Source organism: Ranitomeya imitator, chromosome 10, assembly GCF_032444005.1.
Source record: "Ranitomeya imitator isolate aRanImi1 chromosome 10, aRanImi1.pri, whole genome shotgun sequence".
Classification (NCBI taxonomy): domain Eukaryota; kingdom Metazoa; phylum Chordata; class Amphibia; order Anura; family Dendrobatidae; genus Ranitomeya; species Ranitomeya imitator.
In genome coordinates, this window is record NC_091291.1 from 70,962,284 (window position 1) to 70,975,470 (window position 13,187).

At 47.5% G+C, this 13,187-nt stretch overlaps 1 protein-coding gene across 5 annotated transcripts in view; it reads right to left on the bottom strand.

The window, feature by feature from the left end:
* LOC138651456 (myosin-10-like) overlaps nucleotides 1-13,187 on the bottom strand; it is a 274,522-nt gene that overhangs the window by 112,887 nt on the left and 148,448 nt on the right. For all 5 annotated transcript variants that reach the window (XM_069741674.1, XM_069741671.1, XM_069741675.1 and 2 more), the window contains exon 2: nucleotides 2,114-2,481. In XM_069741674.1, the coding sequence (XP_069597775.1) occupies nucleotides 2,114-2,461 (348 nt within the window). In that variant the 5' untranslated portion in view covers nucleotides 2,462-2,481. The remainder of the gene's footprint in view (nucleotides 1-2,113; nucleotides 2,482-13,187) is intronic.

Genomic DNA, 13,187 nt, shown 5'->3' on the forward strand with positions numbered 1-13,187 from the left:
TCAGCCTAATGTGCCTACTAATAGTAGAGGACAGAAGGGTAAGGAGAGGCTCTGCCAAGTGGGCCTACTGAGAGGAGAGGACAGAAGGGGAAGGAGAGGCTCAGCTTAATGTTCCTACTGATGGTAGATGACAGAAGGGAAAGGTGTGCCTCGGCCTAGTAGGCCTACTGACTAGAGGACAGAAGGGGAAGGTGAGGCTCGGCCTAGTGGGCCTACTGAGAGGAGAGGACAGAAGGGGAAGGAGAGGCTCAGCTTAATGTGCCTACTGATGGTAAATGACAGAAGGGGAAGGAGAGGCTCGGCCTAATGTGCCTACTGATGGTAGATGACAGAAGGGGATGGAGAGGCTTGGCATAGTGGGCCTACTGATGGTAGTGGACAGAAGGGGAAGGAGAGGCTCGGCCTAATGTGCCTACTGATAGTAGATTACAGAAGGGGATGGAGAGGCTTTGCCTCGTGGGCCTACTGATGGTAGATGACAGAAGGGGAAGGAGAGGAGAGGTCTAGTGGGCCTATTGATGGTAGAGGACAGAAGGGGATGGAGAGGCTTGGCTTAGTGGGCCTACTCATGGTAGATAACAGAAGGGGAAGGTGAGGCTCAGCTTAAAGTACCTACTAATGGTAGAGGACAGAAGGGGAAGGAGAAGCTCGGCCTAATGTGCCCATTAATGGTAGAGGACAGAAGGGGAAGGAGAAGCTCAGCCTAATGTGCCTACTAATGGTAGATAACAGAAGGGGATGGAGAGGCTTGTCCTAGTGGGCCTACTGATGGTAGAGGACAGAAGGGGAAGGAGAGGCTCGGCCTAATGTGCCTACTGATGGTAGATGACAGAAGGGGATGGAGAAGCTTGGCCTAGTGGGCCTACTGATGGTAGAGGACAGAAGGGGAAGGAGAGGCTCGGCATTGTGGGCCTACTGATGGTAGATGACAGAAGGGGAAGGAGAGGAGAGGTCTAGTGGGCCTATTGATGGTAGAGAACAGAAGGGGAAGGAGAGGCTCGAACTTGTGGGTCATCTGATGGTACAGGACAGAAGGGGAAAGAGAGGCTCAGCCTAAAGAGAGTACTGATGGTAGAGGACAGAAGGGACACAATCGGGTCCCTGGCTCTACAGAATCCCACAGCACAGACTGTAGAATGCTCTTCTGATCCATCGGTGGTCTCATAGCCTTACTATCTGTGACCGTAGCTATAGAGCCGATGCTGGCAATGTGGGTGCATGGAAATTCTGCACCAAAATCTGCAACTTTTCTCATTCCAAAACATTTTTCCTGCTATTGGCATTGAGAGCCCCGCAAAAACAATAGCACAAACCAACATCTGCTCATAGATCTGCTTTTCTACCTCACATACAGACAATAAGGAAACTAATATATTAACAGGCCTAAGCCAGTGCTAGATTTGCTGCACTCAAGTCACACTACGAGAAGTGTATAAGAGAATGAAGCAGATGAAATGCCGGTGGTCTCACCACATCCCCCATATACACATCTCTTCTATGTGTGTACAATGAGGAATTCTCCGCTTCAACCAATCAATTACTACAGGCCATCCCACAGTGTAGCACCTTTGGGGCCCCTCGCCACCTGGTTGCTGCATGAGTGTGTATACAAGATAATATATATATATATATATATATATATATATATATATATATATATATATATATATATATACACACACACACACACATACATACACACGCACACATATTGCTAGAGGGTAGCATGAAATACATTGGCTTCCTTTGCGTTTTTCACGCATGCAACAATAACTTACTTTTAGAGATGAACGAATTGATTTGCAGGATCCTGGTCCAGAGGACGGTCAGTGTTTTGCAGACACTGGACAGGAGCTCAGCACACCGCCTCATTAGCCGCTCCTGTTGATCAGCCAGCCTGGGGTGACATCATGGCAGACTGACACACAAAGTTGCTCCAGGCCGTCTAATCTAAAGAGGAGCTGCAGATGCCAGGAGGTATGAGGTGGTCTGCAGGGCTCCGGTCTAGCAGCCACAGATTACTAACCTGTCCTTTGGGCTAAAGTTCAGCAAGGTTATCTGCTCATCTCCGCAACAATGTTAAACCACACAACTTAATGTCAGCGTTACTCACATAGATGAGTCCGGAGTAGTAGCGATCCTTCAGGTTGTGCAGGACAGATGCCTCGTTCAGACAAGTTAATTCAGCCATGTCCTCCACCTTGGTAAACTTGGGTGGGTTCATCTTCTGGATGTCATCCTTGTTGACCACTACTTTCTTGCCATTTTCTGCTAGTTCCAACACCACCTCATCACCCCGCTCTTCTTTGATGCTGGCCGCTTCGAAGCCATGCTTTTCAGAGGGTACCCAGACCTGCTTCTTCGCTGTCCAGTCAGCCTGTGTGGCAGTGATACTCACAGGGTTACGGTCGACAAAAAGGTAGCGTTCAGCATCATCTCTATGTGAATTTCGAGATGACATCTTGGAAGCTGATCACGGCCCTAGAATAAAGAGATAAAATCAATATATGCAGAATATGGTACCACTGAAGTATATGTTTCTGCCATTAACTCTTCATTACAAATAGGTCATGCCAGCCCGCCTGAAAAATCCCAGGATTTCTGCTATGACATGATGTTACAGCGCAGTCAGAAAGGCAATAAACGGCATTTGGTTTTCTGCCAGAAGTACAACATGAGTAAGGGAAGTGATAAAAAAAAAAGTCATGGAAAATGAATGGAAACTTCACGGAAAATCTAAGTCAGTCTGTTGTGAGCAGGAAAGTGCCCGTTCGCTCCTGTAACAATGACCGATGTGTGTGGAGATCAAATACACCATACAGCAAAGCTGGCATCACATGATGGAAAAGCGGCCACATCTGCAGGGTGCCCACCCACCGTGGCACCAGGACCGGCAATGTAAAGAGAAACCTTCCAGGAGAATAGCAGTTCCCAGTAATGATTGGCTTGCTCCAGTTTCTAGTCATTACTGTAGCACGTTCCATACGTTAGGCGCCTCTATGACAAACCTCCGAGACATCGGAATATTGTAGAGGCGATGAATCAAGCTCTAGTATAATTAGCTCACAAGCATAATACCGCTCGCATGGGAAGACCTTTCTAGGCTGAAGTGTGTGACATTATATTATTATGTTTCCTTACATAACACCAGTAATCCCACAGCACTTTACAGATAACTTCACTGTCCCCATTGGGGCTCACAATCTACATTCCCTATCAGTATGTCTTTGGAGAGTGGGAGGAAACCGGAGACCCCGGAGGAAACCCACGCAAACATGGGGAGAGCATACAGACTCCTTGCAGATTTTGTCCTTGGTGGGATTTCAGCCCAGGACCCCAGAGCTTCAAGGCTGCAGTGCTATCCACTGAGCCACCGTGCTGCCCTATGTTCAGAATCAATAATTATTTTGTATATTTCACATTACTTCCAGCTACAGCAATATTCTGTTATCAAAAAAGCTCACCATTCCTGTGTCTCAACTCATAATACTATGTATAAAAAGTCTAATCACCCCCTAAAGATTACAAAAATAAAGTAGTAAAATAAGTAAAAATCACATCTGTCAAAATATAAAATCTTTTTACATAAACCAGTGGGGTAAATGCTGTGTACAACAAAAATGCCAAAGGTAGTGCTTTTCAGGCCCTCTAATAAATGCAATGAAAGGCTTTCAGAACATCATACGTGCATCAAAAATGGTTACAAAAAGTCCACTGCAAGAAAGTCCCCACACTGCTCCATGGATGATAACTAAACAGGGAGATCCTGAATATTCCCCGAACACTCCTCCCAGGGGGCTCCTGGTTATTTTCTGGAAAGTCATAAGCCCTTATTTATCAAAGCTTTTGCACCAGAATTCTGTTGTAAAAATATTTGAGAAGTTGCAAAATTTTGAAGCAACATGAGGCTAAGCTAGACTCTTGGGACTCTTGACAGGTTCACACCATTATCGCCTGGGTCAGGCAAGCTGGGTGGACAGGGAGTGGCAACCTCCATCAAATTAATGACAAGCAGCAGCGGCCCACAAATGTTACTCTAGTCACTGGAGTATGATCACGGAGGCACACACCACATATCAGCCGCGCCTGGTTTATTAGGTGATGCGCGCCTCTTAATGAGTCAGGACCATCTGATTTCAACATGCCCCTCATCAATTACAATGGCGGTCTTTCGATGAATGGGGGCCTAAGGGTATGTGCACACGTTGCGGAAAGGTGTGCGGATTTTTTCGGACTGATTTTGGCAAATCCGCAGGAAATCCGCACTACAGATTTACTGCGGAATTACCACGGTTTTTGTGCGGATTCCACCTGCGGATTCCTATTATGGAGCAGGCGTAAACCGCTGCAGAATCCGCACAAAGAATTGACATGCTGTGGAATAAACAATGTGCACTGCGGATTTACTGCGGAATTACCACGGTTTTTGTGTGGATTCCACCTGCGGATTCCTATTATGGAACAGGTGTAAACCGCTGCAGAATCTGCACAAAGAATTGACTTGCTGCGGAATAAACAATGTGCACTGCGGATTTACTGCGGAATTACCACGGTTTTTGTGCGGATTCCACCTGCGGATTCCTATTATAGAGCAGGTGTAAACCGCTGCAGAATCCGCACAAAGAATTGACTTGCTGTGGAATAAACAATGTGCACTGCGGATTTACTGCGGAATTACCACGGTTTTTGTGCGGATTCCACCTGCGGCTTCGTATTATGGAGCAGGTGTAAACCGCTGCAGAATCCGCACAAAGAATTGACTTGCTGCGGAATAAACAATGTGCACTGCGGATTTACTGCGGAATTACCACGGTTTTTGTGCGGATTCCACCTGCGGATTCCTATTATGTAGCAGGTGTAAACCGCTGCGGAATCCGCACAAAGAATTGACATGCTGCGGAATAAACAATGTGCACTGCGGATTTACTGAGGAATTACCACGGTTTTTGTGCGGATTCCACCTGCGGATTCCTATTATAGAGCAGGTGTAAACCGCTGCAGAATCCGCACAAAGAATTGACATGCTGTGGAATAAACAATGTGCACTGCGGATTTACTGCGGAATTACCACGGTTTTTGTGTGGATTCCACCTGCGGATTCCTATTATGGAACAGGTGTAAACCGCTGCAGAATCCGCACAAAGAATTGACTTGCTGCGGAATAAACAATGTGCACTGCGGATTTACTGCGGAATTACCACGGTTTTTGTGCGGATTCCACCTGCGGCTTCGTATTATGGAGCAGGTGTAAACCGCTGCAGAATCCGCACAAAGAATTGACATGCTGCGGAATAAACAATGTGCTCTGCGGATTTACTGCGGAATTACCACGGTTTTTGTGCGGATTCCACCTGCGGCTTCGTATTATGGAGCAGGTGTAAACCGCTGCAGAATCCGCACAAAGAATTGACATGCTGCGGAATAAACAATGTGCTCTGCGGATTTTGTTTTCCATAGGTTTACATGGTACTGTAAACTCAGGGAAAACAGCTACGAATCTGCAGCGGCTAATCCGCTGCACATCCGCAGCATGTGCACATACCCTTAGTCTATGAACATGTTCTGGCCATTATCTCCCATTCATCACTGCTGACATATAGCACATGCTGAAGTGCAGAGAATGCAGGAAAGAAGTTATCATCTGAAATAAGGCCGCCCTAATGAAAGTATAAAAAAATTAAAATGTACAACAAAAATATAAATGCATGAAATAATTAATTGTACATTATTTCTCAACTGAGGATTTACATTTAATGAACGACATATATACATGACACATTCCCTTGAAAACATATTTGAAGTTTAGTGGTCCCATAACACTCACTGAGCCGCTAAATTTACAGTTTTCCAACAGATCCCAGTTACATTCCAGGTCACGTTACTACCGCTCATATATACCAGTGCCAAATATTGTAATAAGCCTGAGTTCAGTGGTAGAAGCGTGGGGTGTGTGGGCGCTGTTCACATACATTATCGGTGGGTTATTTGTAGAGGACAACTCCCTGCAGAACAGAAGGTAGAAATATCAGACTGGAATCACACACGTCACGTATGGAGGCATTTATAGGGGTAGAAGTGCGGAGCGCGTCAGGGACGGGACCGGCTGCACAATCAATAAGAGTACAGAGCAAAATGATACATATTTCTTTACCCCTTACAGGGGCTATCCACTACTGGCCAACCCCCACTTAATCACGTTATGGCCCCTGAAATATTTTGGGTTATAAGCGCTGTTTTGGGGTACCGTACATATAAAATTTAAATAATATTTTTATACGAATTTTTTTTTTTCAATTCTTTCATTTTTTTCCTGCTCAACTTTCACAACAAATAAGCCATTGAATGAATGCTCCAGGTTATTAAGGTCATGTGGATATCTAATATGTGCAGGTTTTTCTTATTACCGGTATGTAACACTAGACTTTAATGTGTGTGTCTCACAATACTGCCAATGACACATCTGTCACCCACACATTGCCCCACAGTGCACCTGCCGCCATTGTCTGTGTCCAGACAACCATCATGTAATGGCCATGTCTTCCGGAAGCATCGGCTTTGTGAAATAGAAGCCAGAAGTGACAATGAACCGCTTCTGCCTTCTCCCCAGATTCCCAGAGGATCAGAGACCAGACCTGCTCCTTCTAGATGGCAGGAAAGGAGCTTCAATCGTTAGCAGTAAGTATACAACAGCGCAGGCCTGAAGTCCAGGGCTAAGTGCCGTAAGTTCATGGAGCATGGTTATTATTGGGTCAAACACACACGTGATAAATTAGGTGTGGTGCATTCCCTCTACATGATCTTCGGAAACTGTTCAGGCTATTAAGACTCTGAATAAGATGGAGACCACTGGACTTCAGTGTGTGAGAGACCTAATAAACACATGGCACAGACACATGGACTCAGGCTACCAAGGACACCTCTAACGACTGCAGGAGAAAACGATGAGGTAATTGTGGGGCATTGCAGAGCAAACACCTTTTAGCAGGCTGCCTTTAACATTAGTACAGAGAAGTGAAGATCCTGCCATTGCTCACAAGTATGTTAGTTGTTGGCCATCTTCCAATGGCTATAGGTGTATAATCCCCAATTCAGAAATCCATGAAACATGGTCCAAGTGTGGAGTGTAATGTGTGAACTGGCTGCGGGTCTACTGGCGCCGACTCAGCACCAATATCTGTGCATAGTCACCACGGCTGGGCCACACACTGCCGTCTGTACTCAGGCCAGGTTTCCATATTCTTCTGTGGGGTCAGTCTCCCTAATCTCACTAGGAATACGGTGAGTGCTGTCCGCTAGATGTGCTGGACTGTCCACGTCTGGCTATGCTCTCCTATCACCCACACATTGCCCACAGCACACCTGCCGCCATAGTGTGCACTCACACAGCTATCAGGTAGTGTAGAAGACTATAGTGCCGGTAATTCACATTCCTGAACACTGTCCGGGACTTCACAGGTTAATCATTACACAATATGGTGGCATTTGCTTTCTATATCGCTGATAAAAGTTCAACATTGGTTTCAGTCACATCATAAATATGAAGAATACTTACTGGTAAGATATAGTATCACCGTAACCACACAGTGCGGCTTTATATAGTCAGGAGGTAAGATGGCGGACGGCTGGTACCGTATGTGGCACTGAGGCCGCTCTGGGGTGTAAGTCCTGGACCAGTGATGATTGTTTGGGTCCAGGCTTCATTAGAGCCTGGATGTGGGGCCACTACCGCACCACCAGGCTCCAGCACACACCAGTGATCGGGGCCTGCAGGACTAAGTGGCGCTAAGCCTTGGAGTGACCGCTCTGGCGGTATCACTGAGGGCCCGATGGTTATGGGACAGCACTAGGACCATCATGTTCTATGGGGCTGTGCTGATCAGCGGAAGCATGAAAGAAGTAGGAGTCTAAAACCTCAGTGTGAACATTTCCAGATGATTATTTTTCTTTACCTACACCCTTTACCTTTCACATCCACTACATTGTGCACACATACAGGTAATATGTGCAAAACATTTACACTTTTTTTTTCAGCCAACACTGGATTCGTTGGAGAATGCTGCATAGTGAAAAACTATTGAAAACTGCAGTGCAAAACATCCAGACAGGTGTGAGACGTACGAGCCTCACAGCTTCCAGCATGCCTGGGCTGCAAGGAGCCATGCAGGGAGAGGCAGAGGCGCATAGCTGGTCAGCAGGGGACCTGTCATCTCATCAGTGCTGTCTGAACTGTGCTGGTCAGCAGGGGACCTGTCATCTCATCAGTGCTGTCTGAACTGCGCTGGTCAGCAGGGGACCCGTCATCTCATCAGTGCTGTCTGAACTGTGCTGGTCAGCAGGGGACCCGTCATCTCATCAGTGCTGTCTGAACTGCGCTGGTCAGCAGGGGACCTGTCATCTCATCAGTGCTGTCTGAACTGCGCTGGTCAGCAGGGGACCCGTCATCTCATCAGTGCTGTCTGAGCTGTGCTGGTCAGCAGGGGACCCGTCATCTCATCAGTGCTGTCTGAGCTGTGCTGGTCAGCAGGGGACCCGTCATCTCATCAGTGCTGTCTGAACTGCGCTGGTCAGCAGGGGACCCGTCATCTCATCAGTGCTGTCTGAACTGCGCTGGTCAGCAGGGGACCCGTCATCTCATCAGTGCTGTCTGAGCTGTGCTGGTCAGCAGGGGACCCGTCATCTCATCAGTGCTGTCTGAACTGCGCTGGTCAGCAGGGGACCCGTCATCTCATCAGTGCTGTCTGAACTGCGCTGGTCAGCAGGGGACCCGTCATCTCATCAGTGCTGTCTGAACTGCGCTGGTCAGCAGGGGACCCGTCATCTCATCAGTGCTGTCTGAACTGTGCTGGTCAGCAGGGGACCCGTCATCTCATCAGTGCTGTCTGAACTGCGCTGGTCAGCAGGGGACCCGTCATCTCATCAGTGCTGTCTGAACTGCGCTGGTCAGCAGGGGACCTGTCATCTCATCAGTGCTGTCTGAACTGCGCTGGTCAGCAGGGGACCCGTCATCTCATCAGTGCTGTCTGAACTGCGCTGGTCAGCAGGGGACCTGTCATCTCATCAGTGCTGTCTGAACTGCGCTGGTCAGCAGGGGACCCGTCATCTCATCAGTGCTGTCTGAGCTGTGCTGGTCAGCAGGGGACCCGTCATCTCATCAGTGCTGTCTGAGCTGTGCTGGTCAGCAGGGGACCCGTCATCTCATCAGTGCTGTCTGAACTGTGCTGGTCAGCAGGGGACCCGTCATCTCATCAGTGCTGTCTGAACTGCGCTGGTCAGCAGGGGACCTGTCATCTCATCAGTGCTGGCTGAACTGTGCTGGTCAGCAGGGGACCCGTCATCTCATCAGTGCTGTCTGAACTGCGCTGGTCAGCAGGGGACCCGTCATCTCATCAGTGCTGTCTGAACTGCGCTGGTCAGCAGGGGACCCGTCATCTCATCAGTGCTGTCTGAACTGTGCTGGTCAGCAGGGGACCCGTCATCTCATCAGTGCTGTCTGAACTGTGCTGGTCAGCAGGGGACCCGTCATCTCATCAGTGCTGTCTGAACTGCGCTGGTCAGCAGGGGACCTGTCATCTCATCAGTGCTGGCTGAACTGTGCTGGTCAGCAGGGGACCCGTCATCTCATCAGTGCTGTCTGAACTGCGCTGGTCAGCAGGGGACCCGTCATCTCATCAGTGCTGTCTGAACTGCGCTGGTCAGCAGGGGACCCGTCATCTCATCAGTGCTGTCTGAACTGTGCTGGTCAGCAGGGGACCCGTCATCTCATCAGTGCTGTCTGAACTGTGCTGGTCAGCAGGGGACCCGTCATCTCATCAGTGCTGTCTGAACTGCGCTGGTCAGCAGGGGACCCGTCATCTCATCAGTGCTGTCTGAACTGTGCTGGTCAGCAGGGGACCCGTCATCTCATCAGTGCTGTCTGAACTGCGCTGGTCAGCAGGGGACCCGTCATCTCATCAGTGCTGTCTGAACTGCGCTGGTCAGCAGGGGACCCGTCATCTCATCAGTGCTGTCTGAACTGCGCTGGTCAGCAGGGGACCCGTCATCTCATCAGTGCTGTCTGAACTGCGCTGGTCAGCAGGGGACCCGTCATCTCATCAGTGCTGTCTGAACTGCGCTGGTCAGCAGGGGACCCGTCATCTCATCAGTGCTGTCTGAACTGTGCTGGTCAGCAGGGGACCCGTCATCTCATCAGTGCTGTCTGAACTGTGCTGGTCAGCAGGGGACCCGTCATCTCATCAGTGCTGTCTGAACTGTGCTGGTCAGCAGGGGACCCGTCATCTCATCAGTGCTGTCTGAACTGTGCTGGTCAGCAGGGGACCCGTCATCTCATCAGTGCTGTCTGAACTGTGCTGGTCAGCAGGGGACCCGTCATCTCATCAGTGCTGTCTGAACTGCGCTGGTCAGCAGGGGACCCGTCATCTCATCAGTGCTGTCTGAACTGTGCTGGTCAGCAGGGGACCTGTCATCTCATCAGTGCTGTCTGAACTGCGCTGGTCAGCAGGGGACCCGTCATCTCATCAGTGCTGTCTGAACTGCGCTGGTCAGCAGGGGACCCGTCATCTCATCAGTGCTGTCTGAACTGTGCTGGTCAGCAGGGGACCCGTCATCTCATCAGTGCTGTCTGAACTGCGCTGGTCAGCAGGGGACCTGTCATCTCATCAGTGCTGTCTGAACTGTGAGCAGTGACTACACATGGGATGTCCTGCTGCTGCAGCATTACAGGGAAGAGCCATCCTGTGACTATGTGTCTTGGCTGAATAGTTCCTCTCCCTGACCGCATCCTTATGGCTGACAAGTCTCCCCCTACACATACACAGGGACCTGTCAATCACATGGAGCTGGCTGGTGACGGCCATAGTACCCGGCCGACTTTTTCAAAGTATGATTTCTCCGAAACACCACCTCGTTTCAGAGTAAACTATACACGACTGTAGCAGCGCAGCCAGTGGTTAGGGCGGCATTGATGAGGGGACAGGTTCCCTTTATGAGCAGTTATCCTGTAACAGAGGGAGAGCTCGAGCAGCGATTCCTTACCCATTATTACCCCGTGTCGTCAGGCGCAGTCATGGCCTCATCTTTAGTGATGGCCTACACGTTATCGTTTGCTGGTATCTGTTATTTGTAAGCCATAAAGCTTCACATATACTGTACGAGCCCTCAGCACAATGTGGTTTTCCATCTATAACTTGATCACATTAAGTGTTAAACATTTTGAGGGAACTTCAAATACTTCTTTCAGAAAGGATATATATCATTTGTGCTCAAAATGCAGAATTCTACAGCGTGTAAGCCCGTGACGGCTGTGCTCAGGGTCTTTACACTTTACAAATACACCACATAGTACAGATGTGCCTGCATATTCCCATTATTGTTGCCCTGTGTGGGCAATTCTTTAGTAATATCTAAACATCTTAACAATGAGTTGGCCATACAAGTTATCATAACAGAACGTTAATCTCTTCACGCCGCAGCCCAGTTTTTCTGTTTTTTGCTCCCCTCCTTCCCAGAGCCATAACTTTTTTATTTTTCCATCAATATGGCCATGTGAGGGCTTATTTTTTGTGGGACGAGTTCTACTTTTGAACGACACCATTGGTTTTACCATATAGTGTACTGGAAAGCGGGAAAAAAATCCAAGTGCAGTGAAATTGTAAAAAAAAGTGCAATCCCATAACTGTTTCTTTCTTATTTAATCATATTCACTAAATGCTAAAACTGACCTGTCACTATGATTCTCCAGGTCATTACGAGTTCATAGACATCAAACTTGTCTAGGTTCTTTTGTATTTAAGTGGTGAAAAAAATCTAGTTTGTTAAAGAAAAAAAAAATCCGTCATTTTCCGATACCCGTAGCATCTCCATTTTTCGTGATCTTGGGTTGGGTGAAGGCTTATTTGTTGTGTGCAGAGCTGACTTTTTTAATGGTACCATTTTGGTGTGGATACGTTCTTTTGATCGCCTGTTATTGCATTTTATTGCAATGTAGCAACGACCAAAAAAACATAATACTGACGTTTAGTTATTGTCGCTATGCCGTTTATTAATCAATTTAATTCTTTTTATATCTTGATACATCGGGCAGTTCTGAATGCCGCAATACCAAATACCTATTTTTTTAAATTGTTTTATTATGAATGAGGCGAATGGGACGCGATTAGAAATCTTATATTTTTTAAATATTTTTAAAAACTTTTTTTTTACTTTTCAATTAGTTCAATAGTCTCCATGGGAGACTGGAAGCTGCAATAATCCAATCACCTCTGCAACACACAGGCGATGATCAGATCACCTGTGTGTAGCAGAAATGCTCACTTGCTATGAACGCCGACAGCTAATAAGTGTGCATGCACCCTACTGTGGGCAATACGTAAAACATAAGTGTGCGCAATCAAGCAGTCACTCTACACATGGAAATAGGGGTTTCCTTGTATCTGGAGTAAATGGAAAATGTCAGTGGTTTTGCAAAATTATAGTCAGGTGTATGAGTAACCAGACACCAAATAGGTGATAAAGATCATCTTCAAATGTACAGTGCAACACAGACATTAGTTGAAACAGAAACAAACTGTGTATAAGGCTTAAAAATTTGTGAGGATCAACCAGACTCTACCACAAAAGTGAGGTAGATGAAGACTGTTTTATGTCACAGGTCATTCATCATGGCAAGACTGAGCACTGCAACAACATACAAGGTAGTTACACTGCATCAGCAAGGTCTCTCCCAGGCAAACATTTCAAAGAAGACTGGGGATTACAAGATGTGCTGTCCAAGCTCTATTGCGGAAGCACCAAGAAATTCACAACACTGGGAATAGTAGAAGCAGTAATCGGCCAAGGAAACTTAGTGCAGCAGAAAAAAGACGGATCATGTTTATTACTTCCCTTCAAATTGGAAGATGTCCAGCAGTGTCATCAGCTCAGAACCGTCAGCAACCAATGGTACCAAGCTACACCCAGCTATTGTTAGGAGAAATCTGTCCAAAAGTGGTCTGCACGGAAGAATTGTGTCCAAAAAGACACACCGTGATCACGGAAAGAAGGCTAAAGGACTCTTCTGTGCATGAAAACATACGACCTGGGGTGCAGAAAAATGGCAGCAGCTACTTAGCACTGATGACTCAAAAAGTGAAATATTTGGCTGTAGCAGAAGGCAGTTTGTTTGCAGAAGGACTGGAGAAAAGTAGTGTACA